We start from the raw sequence: 18,893 nt of genomic DNA on the forward strand, positions 1-18,893 counted from the left end.
GAAAGATTTAGAATGGTAGCTAGAGGGAATAGTCAGATCGAGTGAAAATTTTTTTAAAGGACAGAGAAGACATGGGTATGTTTGAAGGCAGTTAAAGAAGTAGCCAGTAGATAGTGATTGAAGATTAGTGAGAGAGTGAGGATGATAGGGTGGGCAATGTGCTGGAGAAAACAAGATGGGGGACAATCTGGGGTACACAGAAAGGGATTTGCCTTAGCCAGAAGGGCCAACATCTTCAACTGAGACATGGATGAAGGAGATAGTGAGGGAAGAAATCCAAATGATGTGAGATTTTGTAAAAAGCAATCATTTGTCTGAATAATTAAGACTGAAACTATTTTAATTGTACAGTCATCTCTGGCCTGGGGTTGATTTTGACCTTTGCTCTCACAAGTTAATAGTCTGCCAAGGCACAGACAATCAGAAATGACTCCCAGATCGGTAATCAGTTATTTCCTGCCTTATATGAGTTTCGTTTCTTTTGATGTTTTGTGGTATTCATTATGACCAGTACCTTTCCAATTCTTTTCTTAAATAAAATATTCATAATATATGAGTGGGAGGCTTCTGAATAATCTACAACCCTTTGGCCCCTTTTGTTTCTTATTCCTGAACTGTATTTTCCAACTTTTTTCTTTTTAACCATCCTTCCCTATGTCTATCTTTGCATGAAGTCATCAAATGTTAAAATATATGTTAACTTAGTCTGAAGGATCAAATTTTTCATATCATTTCTCCACCTCTTCATCTTCTGTATGGATGCTGACAAATGCATAAGCTAAAATTACCTTCCTGCTGGTGTTTTGGTTTATGCTCATAATAAGTGCTTCATGACAAGTTGGCTGAGTATCAAATGAAAGGCTATTTATTGTCTCTGAACATATAATGAAACCAAATCATTTTGCCTCTCCAAGAAGGATCTGTGAGGATCCCTCCATTTAACTCAAACTTCCTTAGGTCTTCTGGTTTCATTTACAGCAAGAATGTCAATGTCAATATGGCTCAGTTTCTTTAGCAGTATGTTAACTCACTGGACAGTGGACAAGGACCTCGATTTCTATAACCAACAGCTAAAGTAATGCTTATAAACAGTCTAAAACTGTGCTTCTTAAGGTCCTATGCATATTTTCTTGCCCCTCTAGCACTGTAACTGTAGAAACAGAAGGCAGATGTACAAAACTACAAGTCATTTTAAAATTTATTGCTGTAAACAACAGGGTCCCCATGGCTAAAGGACATGGTGCTTTCCTGTACTTAGCCTGTCAGATCCTCAGATCGTCACCAGTAACATGTGCAAACACTGCTAAAGTTGGGGCTTTGCTAGAATGGAGAACTCAAGGTGATTTCATACAACAGGTATAATATGACAATATTATTGCAATACACCACAAACAGGATGTTAAAAAACTCACAATAACATTTCTAAGCCTATCCCCCATTTACATACTGTTCATATGGAACTAACTATCTTCTGGTATTGCAGTTTTGCCTAAAATTGCTTTTTCTCAGGCCCAATCAAAGACATTAGGTAAAATAGACTTATTTCATGACCATTTTCTAGAAAGGAAGACATCAGGGACAGGCTACCCCTTCTAGCCTTGTCCTCTCTGCTGTTTCACCTGTCCAGACCACAGCAAAACCCTAATTTCATTATGCAATCTTATACCCTTCAATGACTAGGCCTTGCTCCTAAAAACATCCACAACACCTATCCTCATCTCTCTCTCTCTCTCTCTCTCTTGCTCGCTCGTATGTGCAAAGCACATTGAGTCATAGATGACAATATTTTTACCTGAACAAAGTGGAAGAAAGGTGACAACTGCAAGTAAAAATAATAGTAGCAGACTTGTCTGGGGAGAATGAACATGATGTAGAGTAAGAGATTCTCTCCTTGAATTACTTTTTATTTTTAGTTATCTGTGTACATATTGAATCCCTTCCCTAGTAAAATGTAAATCCCTTCAACGTAAAGGCTTTTTAAATTTTCATCTAGTGACTTGTATATATTCAAATTAATAATTATGTCCATTTCAATTTGAATAAAAATGTGAGCCACTGTTACTACAAAGCAAGAAGCAGCATGGTTTGGAGGAAAGAGCCCTGAACTCCCTGTCAAATGACCTTAAATCTATCCCTGGTTCTGGTCCATAAATACTTAACCTCTCTAAGCCTCAGCTTCCTTAGTTTAAAATGAAAAGCAGGGGCAGCTAGATGGCGCAGTGGATGGAGCACTGGCCCTGGATTCAGGAGTACCTGAGTTCAAATCCAGCCTCAGACACTTAACACTTACTAGCTATGTGACCCTAGGCAAGTCACTTAACCCCAATTGCCTTACTAAAAAAAAAAAAAAAAATGAAAAGCAGAGGGCAGCTAGGTGGCACAGTGGATAAAGCACCGGCCCTGGATTCAGGAGGACCTGAGTTCAAACCCAGCCTCAGACACTTGACACTTACTAGCTGTGTGACCCTGGGCAAGTCACTTAACCCTCATTGTTCCACAAAAAAAATAAAATGAAAATGAAAATGAAAAGTATAATGATATGCTCTTTTCCTACTTCCCAAATGTTTTTGTGAAATAGTATATGGGAGGGGCAGCTAGGTGGTGCAGTGGATAGAGCACCGGCCCTGGAGTCAGGGGGACCCGAGTTCAAACCCAGCCTCAGACACTTGACACTTACTAGCTGTGTGACCCTGGGCAAGTCACTTAACCCCAGATTGCCTCACCTGTGAGAAAATAAGGGGATTTGGCAGATACTCAAAGACCTACCTGGAGATTAATCTAAACTGATTGAATTAAGTGAGAGTGATTGACTTTGCTGATTAGCCTACTTAAAATTAATTCAATTTTTAATGCACCTGTCTGGCCCTTAAGGAGGTATTGTTCTCTGAAGCTAAGGACTTTGAACTCAACTTGAGACTACCTTCAAGTCCAATGAACCAATGGCTCTGGATGACGCCAACCAATCAGCTTGAAGCAGTGTGTAAGGACCGCCTCTGCTCCAGACCTATAGAAAGCTTCCACACTCAGTTTGAGAGGAGTTCATGGTTGAAGCAGGCTCATGGTGGAAGACTTGAGGAAGAACACGACCAGGCTGGAACTCTATGCTATGCCTTTTCTTAACTCCACATGTTCTTTTTTTTCTAATACCTAGTATGCTTTAATAAATGTTTAATGCCCAGAGATTGGTGCTAAAGCTTCAAATTTAAGGCGACAACACATTTAGATTTTACACACACCCCAAAAAAATAGTATATGGGAAAACTCTTTGCAAATAGCAAAGTGCTATACAAATGTAAAGTATTAGTATTATTCCAGTAAATAGTTCAATAATAATATAATACAAGGCTGTCTCTGGTTAAGTGCCAAATGAGTGGCACAGTAGTTTGAGTGAAATCAAAGGAGGCTGGCTGGGGGTGGCAGGGAAGGTTTCATTTAAGTAGTCAGACAGATTTTCAGAAGTGGTATCAAAGGAAAACAATCTAGTAACTTTATCCCTTCCAGGGGAGGCAAAGAAGGAGTTAAGAGCATATATTCTGCCAGCCACAATCTGTTTCTTTAACAAGAGTCCTATAACAACAATCCCAGAACAAACAAACAAAAAGTTATTCTGCCATTTAAAAATTGACTCTGTACAGCACAGTATAACAGAAAGAACAGATTTAGAGTCAGAAGACCAGGGTTCAAACTCCAGCCAAGTTCCTTACTACCTGCACAACTTTGAGTTAATTAATTAAATTACTTATTTATTATACGTATAAGTATAATTACAAATTATATTATTTTTATATCTTATATAATATATAATTATATGTTATACTTATTATTAAATTATTTAATTGGGTCTCAGTTTCTGTATCTTCAAAATGGGGACAAACAGAACAAGTCTAAAACTCTCTTCCATTGGATAGCCCTTGAAATGGCATTGCTGTTTCTATTAAAGCAGATTAATAGAAGCTACTGAGCTTCAAGAACACTAAAATCTCTAGATATTTTCTATACAAAATATGGCTGAATCTCACCTTTCCCATCCTAAATTCATCAACCCCAAATAAATATGTACTTGATTTTTTTAACCCAAATGTAGAACTCTCAAGTTATACTTCTAGAAAAAACTAAGAGCTGTAGCTAGACCATTTTTACATAGTTAGGTAAACTCAAAGGTCATTAGATAACCAAACTCAAAGCACAGCCATCATTAATTGGTTGATGCCAACTTGGAAGAAGGTCTCAAGTGGAATCCTCAGGTACTTCATGGGCCTGTGCTGCTTATCATTCCTATCAATGGCCTGGATGAAGGCAAGTCTGGTATGTTTTTCGAATTTGTAGATGATACAAAACTGGGAGGGATAATTAATGTGTTCAGCAACAATATCAGGATCCAAAAAGACCTTGTCAGGCTAGAACAATGGGTCAAATACAATAAGATGAAATATAATATGGATAAATGCAATAGCAAAATGAGAAAGCCAGATTCAATAATAGCATTTCCTAAACTTCATTCTGCAGAATCCTAACATTCCATGAGGTAAGCAATAATTGTCTTAAAATATCAAATATGAAACTTTATATGTATCAAACAAAGTTATTCTGCACAGCAATTTTTCAGTATGAAAACAGTCTTGGGGCAGCTAGGTGGCACAGTGGATAAAGTACCGGCCCTGGATTCAGGAAGACCTGAGTTCAAATCTGGCCTCAGACACTTGACACTGACTAGCTGCGTGACCCTGGACAAGTCACTTAATCCTCATTGCCCCCCCCAAAAAAATATTCTTGATTTTCTCCATTTTATCCCAAATTGTCCGTAAGCCCTCTTTAATCAAGAGGTAGTCTATAACCTCAAAACAGCATTATGGAATTCAGCAATGTTTCAAAGCCAGTACTGTTTCATAGCCTAGCACAAAGCAGACACTTAATAAATGCTTATTGAATTACTGGTCAAATTAGTTGGGAAAATAGTGCCGAAAGGCTCTGGCAAGCTAGGAAACAAACTAATATAATACTGCCACCTAGTGGCTGAAGTGAAACTAAGCGTCAAATTGAAAGAGAATCTCTATAAAATGTTTACTGACTTAGCACCACCTGCTGGCATTCAATTACTCAGGCTCCTTCAAGTTAGTTCCCCTAGTAGGATATCATTCACTCATTTTTTTATACAAACATATTAAACACCAACTATACGCAAGGTCCTGTGCTTGTTCCTGAGGAGATATAACTGCCTTTTTAAACAATCTTCAGAAATCATGTTGATAAAGCTGCAGGAATGTGCAGCTGGATGACTGAAATTCATTCTATCTTTTCATTTGCATATATGTGTGTGTATATATACATGGGATATAATGTATATTATATATAGGAGACATGGCATATGTCCATATGTGGGATGTAATGTATAGCATACATATTCATGTGTATGCATATGAAAGGATAGAAAATTTCAGTCATGCAGTTCTATCAGCATGATTTATGGAGATTGTTTTAAAAAGCAGCTGTAGGGGAGCAGCTAGGTGGCGCAGTGGATAAGCACTGGCCCTGGATTCAGGAGGACCTGAGTTCAAATCTAGCCTCAAACACTTGACACTAACTAGCTGTGTGACCCTGGGCAAGTCACTTAACCCTCACTGCCCAGCAAAAAAAAATTAAATAAATTAAAATAAATTAAAAGGCAGTTGTATATTTAAATATTATATATTATGTTATGATATGATATATAGTATATTACACACACATACAGATACATACATACTTCCCCCTTTCCTACTGCAGGGGTCCGATGCCTTTCCTCTTATTCATTTATTCATTAAGTGCAAAGTACTGAGGCATATACAATGATAATTAATTAAGACATAGTCACATTCCCCCCAAAAGCATATAATTCAATCAAGGAGGGAATAACATACACATTCAATTGGGTGGAGTAATCTATCTAATTCTGCAGGAAAATAAGAGGGGAAGGGAATAAAGACAGAGGGGCAAAAGAAGGGAGGGCAGACTGAAGAAGGGGACAGTCAGAAGTAAACCCCTTTGAAGAGGGATAGGATGAAAGAAGATAGATAATAGAGTAAATATCATGGGGAAGGGAATAGGATGGTGTGAAACAGTTAACAATAGTAATTGTGAAAAAGAGAAAAGGAGGGAAAATTGTACAAAAAATATTTATAGCAACTCTTTGTGGTGACTAAGAATTGGAAATCAAAGGAATATCCATCAATTGGGGAATGACTGAAGAAGCTGTGGTATATGATTATAATGGAGGATGATTTCAGAGAAACCTGGAGATTCATATGAACTGATGTATAGTGAACTGAGCCGAACTGGGAGGATACTGTGCACAGTGACAGAAGTATTGTCCTATGAGCAATTGTGAATGACTTGACTACTCTCAGCATTTCAATGATCCAAGACAATCCCAAGGTACTAATGATGAAGCATGCTATCCACTCCCAGAGAAAAAACTGATATTGACTGAACACAGACTAAAAAAAAAAAGAGCACTTGTAGATTGTACATATATAACCTAGGTCAGATTGCTGTCTTGTGGAGGGGGGAGGAAAGGGAGGGCGGGAGAAAAATTTGGAACTCTAAATCTTATAAAAATGAATGTTGAAAACTACTTTTACATATAACTGGAAAAAATAAAAGAAATGGAAATATTTTTTTTAAAAAAGAAAGAAAGAAACTTGCAGAAGGCCATACAAGAGTAACAGAGTCCCATTCCACTTTTGCATGGTTCTAATTTTTTTATTTTTGAAATTTTTAAAGTTTTTTTTTCCTTTTTATCAAGTTAAAGTCTATTCCTCCGCAACTTCTCCCTTTTACATCTACTTCTGCCTTCAAGAACTAATTAGGGGGGCAGCTAGGTGGCACAGTGAATAAAGCACCGGTCCTGGATTCAGGAGTACCTGAGTTCAAATCTGGTCTCAGACACTTGACACTTACTAGCTGTATGACCCTGGGAAAGCCATTTAACCCCCATTACCCCGCAAAAAAAAAAATTAATTTTTTTAAAAAAGAACTAATTAGAACAAGTTTAGTGCCTCCTCTATCTCACAGTCCTTCAAACACTAGCCAACAGTTTCATGAATGAATGAAAGAAAGAAAGAATATTCTATAAGTTCTTACTATGTGCCAAACAATATGCTAAGCAGTGGGGATACAAATACAAAAGCAAGACACTGCCTTCCAAGATCTCACAATCTTATGGGAGAAGTAGTAGTCAGGGAAGACTGCTTTGGTTTAGAAGATCAAGAGTCAGGCTCTCCTCTAAGCTTTCTCTTCTCCAAGATAAACAACCACACTTCCTTCAACTGATTCTTCTGTGGCAGTTTCCAGTGTCACTAGTTCTGTCTAGAACAAGGGCTATCAACATTACCCAGGGCTAGAGATTTTAAAATTTGTTATTGATATTTTCTGTTTTTTATACAGGTATTCTTTATCATGATATCCCATGTATTCCTCCTCCAATCTGTCTCTGAGAGCTAATCCATATAACAAATAGTATTTTCTTAAGAGAGGAAAACTGATTGATACATTGAGGTCTGAAAACATGTACAATGTGTGACACCTGTAGACCTCCCACTTCCACAAAGGAGTAAGTTAGAGCTATCTTCTCAGATCTCTTTATTTGAGTCTCATTCAATCTTTATGTTGGCATAATCTGTTTGATTGGTTTTCTCTCAGGTCAGAAAAGTCCAAAATCCAAACAAGAATCCTTTGGAAGAAGTGAATTCCCCCCTCCCTGGAGGTCTCCGAGTGAAGGCTGGATGACCACCTGTCTGAAGAATAATGGAAGTTCCTGCTCAAGTAGGGATTAGAACCTCTGAGGTGGTTTCCAGTTTCTATTGCAGAACTCTATTAAATTTATTCCTCTTTGAAACTCACTGTTTCCATTAACTAACATTTCTTATTTCTTAAAATCATCTCTTTCAGGGGAGTTATAATCTGTGCAGCCTTAAACATGGTCTTTTAAGATTCTCTAGACTTTTCCCACAATCTGTTCTAACACTTCTTCCTTCTTCTCATTGTACCAGACTAATCACAGAAATTTTGTTTCACTGAAATCCAATATCCTCTTGGTGTGGTATTTGATGAACCTGTAATTTGCTATGCCATAGGAAAAGGATTGTGATCACTAATGTCCCTCTCCATTATTTTTGTTTTCTTAATCAGTTTCTCCTCATTGGAAAAGTAAACCAAAATAAAATAAGGCCTTGTGGTCAAGAAAAGACAAGGGGACTAATCCTGTTCATTGTCAGCAAGCCAAGTAGTGTTTTCCCAGAATCCTCTCCTCTCATACACACAAAAATAAACAAGATCTTCTGGGAGGCTCTCATTTAAACCTTAGTAAGAAGTCACTCCTTAGTGACTGCCCTTGGTTTCTGGATCATAAAGCTGTTTTTTGTCTAATTTGTGAATCCATTAAATGACAGGTTTGGCTTGGTTTTATTTTTTATCCAACACATGAGTCTAAGTGTGACATTCATTGGTTTCAAGAATCACAACTAGTTCAGTAAGACTCTCCATTTGCTGCAGAATATCCTTAGTTTCTCCTTTCTTTTTAATTTACAGCCTTCCCCAAACTATTTGCTGACATACTAACTGCCATATTTCCTGCCAATATCAATTAAGCTTGTCAGTCCATAAATCAAACTTTTGTGGAATTCTTTTTTAGCCTTGAGCTATAAAATGAACTATAAAATACATCATAATTAATTGATCCTATGCCAAGGTTCGTATCATGGACAGCCACAATAAAAGTTGAGCAATAAGTCAGATTCTGTGTGCATTGCAGATTCTTCAGTAGCACTAAGGGATAAAATGTTATAACAAGCAACATTTGGATTCAACAAATATTTTTTGAGTGGGTAATATGTGTAGAGGTCTCTTAGCCATAGCACCTCAGCTGGAATCTCAGCTCTCACAATTAATAGCTGAGTGAGGCAGGGTTACTGTGAGGAAGTTTGTGAAGCTTAAGAGAGATGCTGTACCAACATGTCACTATGTATAATCATGATAATGGTGCTGCATTAAGTAGTTAACAGATACTGATTCACTTTTCCAAGGGTCACGGGTCCTTTTTCTGGGCCTGAAGTTTCACCCTGTTCACCAGGTGAGGAGTTTGTCTGGTTTTGTTTAATGATAACAATCCATGAAGACCCATCTCCTAAGGCATGGGGGGCTTGGATTTACATGAGGGTGTGTCATCACCAATGAAATTTAAGTTTTCTAGATCAAGAAGCATTTTCCCCAGAACTCCTGTTATTTTTCACACTATTCTACCTCACTCTGAAGGTCCCCTATCATAAGTAATGTTATACAATTAGTTTACTGAAGAATCAGGTGGATACCTGAAGATTTTTCTATGATATCTCTAGCATCCATAATAAAACATATCTCCATGGTCAGAAACAATAAACAGTTTCATGTTTAGTTCTTTGGACATGATGATATCCAAAGTCCCCTTTTCAAGTTACTATGGTCTGTGATTCTAAGTCCCCTTCCCCACCTCCAAATTCAAAAGCTGGTGCAGGTCCGACATTTCCTCTCAAACACTCTGGGGAGTCCAACAAAGACTACTACAGGAGTAAAGCAAAACCATAGCCATATCACAGCTCATATCATGAGCTACAAATCTGTAGAGCACCAGAGCTGGTGCTCTATCTACCTAGCTACCCCCCATTGTATTACTTTTAATAAAGATTGACATTTTTTAAAAAAGGGGGTAGCTAGGTGGCACAGTGGAGACAGCACTGGCCCTGGATTCAGGAGGACCTGAGTTCAAATCAGGCCTCAGACACTTGACATTTACTAGTTGTGTGACCCTGGGCAAGTCACTTAACCATCACTGCCTTGAAAAAAAAAAACAAACAAAGTCCCTGTCTTCCTTCAAAAGTAATACAATGATAGGCATTTACATTAAGTGAAAAGAGATAAAGATGTTAAAATAAAGCATTTCTTTAGAGTTCATAAGATTATTTTAAACAATAATTCTGGCCCTGCTGCTTACTATCTGAATCACCTAAAGCAAATTTTTTTTCCCTATCTGAAAATAAGTTTCCTCACTTATCAAACTAGGGGGCTGGACTATATGATCTCTAATTGTGGAATTTCAGAGGTAGGACTCTGAGGTAGTTATCAAGTACAACCTGAAAAAAAAAATTTTTTTTCCTACAACATTCCTAAAAAGTAGACTTTGCGGGGGCAGCTAGGTGGTGCAGTGGATAAAGCACCAGCTCTGGATTCAGGAGTACCTGAGTTCAAATCCGGCCTCAGACACTTGACACTTACTAGCTGTGTGACCCTGGGCAAGTCACTTAACCCCCATTGCCCCGCAAAAAAACAACAACAAACAAAAGTAGTCTTTGCTAGAAGACCTTGAATGAGAAAGAATCTATACCACTTGAGACAATGCATTCGGTTTCTGTAGGCTTCTAATTGTATTTCCTTAGATCAAATCTAAATTCTCTTTGAAACTTTTACCCATTACTCTGAGTTCTACCCTCTAAGGCCAAGAATAACAATTTTAATCCATTTTTCAATAAGAAAGGCTTTTAAATATTTGAAGACAATTATCAAGCCCCTACTCTCCTAAGTTCTTCCCTTGTTCAGCCAGTCCTCAAATCGCAAGAATTTGAAGCCCTACACCACTCTGTGATCCTCCCAGATAATCTTCCACTTTCCCACTTATCAAAATCCATCTAAAAATGTGTATCCTAGAACTGAATACAAAATTACTTAGCTTGACCAAGACAAAATCCAGTAGGATTGTCTCATTATTGTTCTTGAAAACTATGCCTTTCTTAATGTAGTGAAGACTTCACTAGGTGATTTTTTTTGGCTACCATATCACACTGTTGACTTATATTGAGCTTACTGTCCACTAAAACCCTCAGATGATTTTCAAATTGTTACCTATCCATATTTCCCATCATGTACTTGTGAAGTTGATTTTTTAACCCAAAATATGACATGTATCCCTGTTAAATGCCATTTCTAATTCAGCCCAGTGTTCTAACCTGTCAAGACATTTTTTCAAGACTTTTTTGAATACACTGTTTTGATACTTCCCAACTGTGTCATCTGAAAAATTGATAAAACCACCACCTATGTGTTTTAACAAGTCACTGGCAAAAATGTTAAATAACATAAGGTCAAGCACTAATCCCTGGGGCATTCTATTGGAAACCACCTTTCCAGGTGACATCAAACTCTTTCTGATCAACCATCCGATCCATTCTCTATCCACCTAATAATACTATTATCTAGCCCACATTTCCCCGTCTTTTCCACAAAAATGTCATGAAAAAGTTACCAAATACTTTGCTAACATCTAGGTAAGCTATATCTACAGCATTCCCTTGATCTACCAGTTTAACAAACCTATTTTTTTTTTAATGTACTCTGGCATAATCTGTTCCTGATGAAGTCATGCTGGCTCTTTATGATCACTGCTTCCTTTTCTAAATATTTGCCGCTAAAACCAGGATTCTATAATTCTATGTGTACTTCACTTATCAATAGCCGTGTTCCTGAAGGAACTGTGTAGATAAATATAAGTCTATTTTGAATATATTTGATTTATAAAAACCTGAATCTTGCTGAATCATCAAGTAAGGAATAAGGCCTATTAATTTTTGTCTTTTGCAAAAGAGACCTGTTTCATTGATTCACATTTTTATTTGTCAGTTTTCTTAACATGAGTCTTCAATGAATTTGGAAACTGAAGTATGCACATTTGGCAGTTACATATAAAAAGGAAACTTACATGACTTCTTTAATAACTGACCAAAATTACTTATCCAAGTTGTTGATTTTTGTTAAGAATAGTCTAAGAATTGCTTACCTTTTTCTCCTCTTTCATCTTTCTAACATTTCGATGAGGGCCAAAGATGTTTTGCATTCCAAAAGCTTTTTTAGACCATTCACTCTTGTGAACACTTAATTGAGGCTGAACAAAGCTACCCTCAACCCTGTACCGGTCAGCTGGAATTTTATTCATTGGAGGAGGAAGTGTTCCACAATTCACACTGGACCATCCATCTGTAGAATCCGTGTATGACTCCTGATCACTGGCATGACCATGTTGCCATTCCTGGAGGACATGGACAGGCAGCCACCTTTGGTTGGAACCACCACCTATACCCATAGCACTTCTTTTGGAAGGAGGGACTGAACTCCGTGAAGAAACGAGAGGAACTTCCAATCGGGAAGAAGGTCCTAAATGCTTATTTAAATCACAAACATTCTGAGTTGCTTCTAAAGAATTCCCTTCTGAATCGAGGCAGAACCCATTCCAATGTGCTGTAGGTGGGTTTGGTGCTCTTCCTCCTGGATTTTCCCACATATTACTAGGAATGTGCTTGCTTGAACTGCCTCCTAAATCAACCACCAGAACTCTGTTGCTTTTTTCTTCCTGGTTGAAATTGCCAATGCCACTATCACTATTGCTGCTTGTGCTATTATTCTGATGAGCATCAGCATCACCATCTAGGAAGGCCCGTGCTCTCATTCCTTCAATCAATTCCCCCATATCTCTATATAGGACTGAAATAAATTGCAGAACAGGTAAAGATGATGTTGGGAATTCTAAACAACCATTAGTGTCTGGATCTGCTGTACAGTCAAACCCAAATCGCCTTGCAATACCTTGATGAATTTTATGGCTAAATAGCTCTGGATCTACCATAAAAACATGACAAGAAGTTCTCAAAACTCCTTCATCTTCCTGAGCTAAACTTCCATCATCATTAGTCTGCATGGTGACCAAGCCAAAGAATCTTCTGTCATCAGGGCATACTGCACTAAATGCTAGTTTCTCTGCAGGATATTCAGCTACTACACCAGCTTTGTCAGTGCACAGTTGAATGCAATCATGCATAATCTTCATCATCACCAATGAATGGATTTTCTGTTCTGCCCGCAAGCGTCTCATACATCCACGAATAGCCTGCAGACTATCATATTCAAGGTTGGAGCTAGTTGAAGGAAGTTCTATTGAACCTAGATAACCTACCACCATGGCAACATTTAGAATGCTTGCATCTAAACCAAAGTCATCATGATTTTCTAGTCCAATACTGAAAACGGAATCATCATGTATGGCTTTAGATATTTCTTCCTTAGAATGGAGATTATAATTTGGGTTATTTATGCCTTCCTGTGCAATGTCAAACCGAGCAGCAGCTGACTCTGAAAGGGATCTTTGTTTTGGTTTCGAGTGATCTGAATTAGCAGCACAAAGAGTAGGATTTTCAAAGATCATGCTAAAAATTCCACCAGATTGCATTTCTTCAACAACTCTCTCTGCTCTGTTGATGCCTAATGCTTTGGAATCAAGTTTGGGCTTTAGCCAGCCTTTTCCTTCATAAAATCCAACTTCTTCATCACTAGAACAAGAGTCCATTGGACTGCTGCCTTCCCCAATTACCATATGCAGCACCCCAGAACACTTCCCTATGAGCTTCACTACATCTTCATGAGAAGCCTTTTTGACATTGATGTCATTGACAGCAAATATCTGGTCTCCAGCTTTTAGTCCTACATAATCCGCAGGGCTCCCTTTCATAACACAGCTGAGAATACAAGGAGCTTGTCCGGAAAGGGTAAATCCATACCCAGCTCGGCCTCTAGCAACATCCACACTTCTTATCCTCGGTGGCGCATGCGTGTTGAGTCGACGTTTCACAGTCTCTGCTGGTTTATACATTTTGTTATGTTTCTGAGAATGAGAATCCTTTAATTATTTCAATTTGTATCCATATTTCATAGAATGCTGGATGCAACCATTCTTTCCCACGATAATGCCCTGTGGAAAAAATAAATACATCACAATTTAATGTTTCCTTTACACACAATCCCAACAATTCAGTAATTCAAAAGATACATGATTTAACAGATGTGGTGCCCTACTAGTACAGATTATAACTCCTTTACATCTTAACAGACACGTTTTGTGAATAGCCCAAGCAAAACAAGAAAAAAAAAGTATTCCTTAGTGCCAACCCTCTGATGACCAGCTAGGATGATCCTCATAGACCAGACTGAGGGACAACTGCCAGGCACTTAGTTGACACTTCTCCAATTCTGTAATACCTGCCAGAGCTAGGGCTCCACTGGCACAACCTCTGAGAACCTTGGTTCATCCACAGCTCAGTGAAGCACCAGAGCACAATGTAAATGAAAGCCTCATGGTTTCGTTATCTTAAATTTCAGGAACATGTTAATCAAATTAGATTACAAGTAATAGAAAACTATCACAGAATAAATATTTAGGCAAAACAAAACAAAAAAGATACTACAACTGAACCTCAAAATGAAGCTAGGAGCTTTCCTTTCACAATGGCACTTTACATGGGGAGCAGATATTCTTTCACATTTCCTATTTCTATAATGCTTAAAGAGAAGCACTGACTACATCATTGTGTCTTTTCAGGCAGCCGAAATTGGGGGAAGCTGGATTTTGATGAAGGACAAAACAGAATTCCAAAAGCTCTCAACAGGCTAAAACAATGGGCAAAATTACCAAAATAAATGTTAACTTTCCCATCTTCATAATATTTTATGAGACTAATCTATACTAATACATCAAGCATTCTTACTAGAGGTATAAGGATAGACTTTTACAAATAATATTCTATAGTAGATCATATCTTCCCAGTCATGTAGTTGACTAAAAAGTAGAGAAAATACAAGAACCCACTATGCTTATTTGTTGACTGTTCAGCTTATTTTTTAATAAAAACCACGTATGGGGCAGCTAGGTGGTGCAGTGGATAGAGCACTGGCCCTGGAGTCAGGAGGACCTGAGTTCAAATCTGGCCTCAGACACTTGACACTGTAAAAAATTAATTGTTATTTGAGGTTTTTATGCCTGGGCGTGCACTGGCCTGGGGCTCCAAAAACCGCATGGTGCTCCACCCACTGGTTGTAGCTGTTGCCATGGCACTGGCACCTCATGTCATCACCACTCACTGACACCTTCATGGGCCTGGTAAAATTATAATGATTGGAAGCCTAGTGAGGACAGTCATGTGACTGTCAGAGAGGTCATCCAATTGGCTGGGGGCCGGGGGATTTCTGGGATTGGGGGAGGAGAATTGGCCATTCTAGCTGGACACTGGAAGGTGACAGGGGCTCTGCTGTGTATTCTCAGCTGATTCCTGGGTGGTGGTATTTCTTCAGGTTGTATAATTTCCCTTTCCCCATTTTATTTCCTTTCCCTTGATCCTACTGATCCTGTTTGTGGGGTTTTTTTAAGTTTGTTCTTGTTAAAATAAATCCTATTCTGTTTTGAAGGAGGCTGCCGGTCTCCTTCCTTGCCCCAATATTGCGGTGAGCCGCTTAGCTAACACTCCCCAGTTAAAAATTGGTCCCCACAGTCTTTGGCGAGTCAACCAGGAGTTGATTAACCTAGTGGATTTCTTTAACCCAACCCACCTCCCCCTTATTTGGCCACGAACCAACTAACCTGGGGGACCTTCTTGCCCCTCCCCCACTGCCCCCTTAGGCAATCTCCCTTGCTCTTAAAAAACCTTAGCGTTTATCTTGCTGGTCAGAGAAAAGTCGGTTCATTTTGAACTGCACCATGATTGAATATTTGGCTCCCCCCTTGTATATTCTAATTGGCATAAAAACCTCAAATAACAATTAATTCTTTACAACACTTACTAGCTGTGTGACCCTGGGCAAGTCACTTAACCCCAACTACCTCACCAAAAAAAAAGAAAACAAAACAAAACAAAACCATGTGAGCAGGTAAAACAAAATGCTACCTTCAGGCATCTCCCATGCAAATGCGAAAATCACACAAGATTCCTTGAAAAATATTGAAACAAGCATAACTTTGTTTGACAATCTTCTGATAATTATTCTGTCCCGCATAAACAGGGAGACATGGGTGAGCCAAAAATGTTTGTTCTTGTTTTAAAAAATGTCCTGAACAGAGTTCAAATGAAAGAGGGCTTCTCTATAGTTGGTAAGGATCTCCACATGCTCCTATTTTCATTAAGGCCCAGAATGCTGCCATCTCCTAATGAGATTGTAAAGCACTCAGAAGTGTTCAGCCTAACTATGTATACAGGAAAAACCAAGTAGATGAGGAATAGCTGCTATTTAGACTATGCTGTTCATTTAGATAACTAGTACAAAGAGCTTGTGACCACAAATTTAGCCCCATTAAAAAAAAAAGCCGCATTCTTTCAATATAAAGCATGTGATAGCTTAAAAATCTACAAAGAATTAATAAGGCTGAGGGAGGAGTCACGATAGCAGAGAAAAGGCAGTGACTTGCCTGAGCTCTCCCAAATTCCCCTCCAAATATTAAATAATGCCTCAAAATGAGCTCTGGAGCAGCAGAACCTACAAAAGGATGGAGTGAAACAATTTTCTAGCCCAAGACAATTTAGAAGGTGAGCAGGAAAGGACTGCTGCATCAGGGTAAGAATGGAGGCTAGTTCAGCACAGGCAATTCCCCCAGCAAGCCAGAAGCAAGTCTTGGGGGCAATTGAATCAGTAGCAGCAGCATCTTCCAGAGCTCTCAACCTACAGATAGTAAATGGGTCAGATAACCAGTCAGAAAAAGATTATAGGGGACCCTTTTCTAGCATAGGGTGCAGGACTCTTCAGCACTGCCCATACACAGATCCAATTCACAATCCCAGGTTGCAGTCCCAGGACAAGGAAGAGTACTAGTACACAAGAGCTTGAGACTGCAGTGGAACAGGGACCCTAGGCATGGTTCCAGGACAGAAAAGAGTGCTTATTGTCACTTACAGACCACAGCACAGACCAGGAGAGTAGTAAACACACCTCTCCTTAGATCATACCATTCTAAAAAAAGTAAAAACTCACATACCCCCAGGACTAGCTCTGAAAACAGCTGCATAAAAAACCTGAACCTTGGAACAGTGCCTGTAAGAACAGCCCGACTTTAATATAATGTTAAAAGTCAAGAAATAAGCTGAAAAATGAACAAACAACAACAAAATAACCCGACCATAGAAAGTTACTATGGTAACAGGGAAGATCAAAACACCAACTCAGAAGAAAACAAAGTCAAAACTGCTATACCCAAAGCCTAAAAGAAAAATGTGAACTAGCCTTTGGCCCAAAAAGAATTCCCATAAGAGCTTAAAACAGATTTTAAAAGTCAAATAAGAGATGCAGAAGAAAAATTGGGAAAAGAAATGATAGTGTTACAAGGAAATCATGAAAAAAAGTCAACACCTTAGTAAAGGAGGCACAAAAAATACTGAAGAAAATAACACCTGGGGGCAGGGGTAGAGAAAGGAAGAGAATTTGGAACATAGAGTTTTTCAAATGGATGTCAAAATTGTTTTCACATATAATTAGGGGAAAATAAAATACTAAATAAACCCCAAAAAATGTTTAAAGGAAGGAGTAAAGGGGGAAAAAAGAAAATACCACCTTAAAAAATATAGGTCAAATGGTAAAGGAAATCCACTAAAGAAAAAAATAACTCTTTGAAAAGCAGAAGTGGCCAAATGGAAAAAGACGTACAAAAATTCACTGAAGATAAGAACTCCTTAAAAAGTAGAATTGGACAAATGAAAAAGGAGATACAAAAGCTCACTAAAGAAAGTAATTTCTTAAAAATTAGAATTCAACAGGTAGAATCTAATGACTCAATAAGACATCAAGAAACAATAAAATCAAATCAAAAGAATGAAAAAGGAGAAGAAAACATGAAATATCTCATCAGGAAAGAAACAACTAACCTGGAAAATAAATCAAGGAGAGATCATTCAAGAATTATTGGATTATAAGAAATGGCAAGCAGGATACTCCCAGAAAAACCTGGAAAGGCTTACATGAACTGACACAAAGTGAAATGAGCAGAACCAGAACATTGTACAGAGTAACAGCAATATTGTACATTGATCAACTGTGAATAACTAAGCTATTCTCAGCAATACAATGATCTAAGACAATTCTAAAGGAGTTATAATGAAAATTACTACCCATCTCCAGAGAAAGAACTGATGGAGTCTGAATGAAGATAGAAGTATATTTTTTTACTAAAAAACTAAACTAAATAACTTGTTTGTTTAGGTATTCTTGGTTTGTGTTTTCTTTTGCAATGTAGCTAATAAGGAAATATTTTGCATAACTGCACATGTATAAGCTACATCAAATTGCTTGCTTTCTCAATGGAAGAGGGGAGAGGAGGGGGAGAATTTGGAACTCAAAATTTTTAAAAACTAGCATTAAAAATTGTTTTTACATGTAATTGAGAAAAAATAAAATACTAAAAAAATATTTTTAAAAGAATTAAAGTTGAGAGTTACCCAAAGGACAATAAAGAAGCACATGGTGGGCATGAGTAGGCTCCAACATATTAACCGCACAGATCTCACAAGAGAGCCATAGAATGGATGTTACCCAAGAGATGGCAGACCAGAAAAGAAGCTGTAGCAAATACAAGACAAAACCATCAAATATCTTGTATAATACTGGTATCCATTCTATGTCAAGAGAGCTAGAGGATTATTCCCAGCAAGGTGTATAGAGACCTTCTGAGGATAATTTACAAGAAGACCCAGATAAGAGTACCAAGGATGCTGAGAGGGTATAGAGAGGGTGATAATCTGCATCACTAAAGGGACTTCGTACATTTATGAGATCACATTCATCTTAAGCATAGAAGTATAAGAGCTCAGGCAATTCATTTAACCGCTCCATATTTTTCGATTCCTCCTCTGTAAAACAGGAGCAAAATAACGACCATACCCACCTCATAGGGATGTGGTAAGCATTATGGGCTCAAAAGCATTTCTAAGACTAAAAGAATATAATGTCAAAAATACTAAAGTAGAATAAATAAATAAATAAATATATATATATAATTTGGGGTTTCACAACAACCCTATAAGATAGGT

The 18,893-nt window shown here is 38.0% G+C and overlaps 1 protein-coding gene across 3 annotated transcripts in view; it reads right to left on the reverse strand.

The window, feature by feature from the left end:
- The window catches only part of RGS12 (regulator of G protein signaling 12), a 221,360-nt gene that overhangs the window by 185,044 nt on the left and 17,423 nt on the right, over positions 1-18,893 (reverse strand). For all 3 annotated transcript variants that reach the window (XM_043972855.1, XM_043972852.1, XM_043972851.1), the window contains exon 2: positions 11,840-13,801. In XM_043972855.1, the coding sequence (XP_043828790.1) occupies positions 11,840-13,702 (1,863 nt within the window). In that variant the 5' untranslated portion in view covers positions 13,703-13,801. The remainder of the gene's footprint in view (positions 1-11,839; positions 13,802-18,893) is intronic.

This window comes from Dromiciops gliroides, chromosome 6 (assembly GCF_019393635.1).
Source record: "Dromiciops gliroides isolate mDroGli1 chromosome 6, mDroGli1.pri, whole genome shotgun sequence".
NCBI lineage: Eukaryota > Metazoa > Chordata > Mammalia > Microbiotheria > Microbiotheriidae > Dromiciops > Dromiciops gliroides.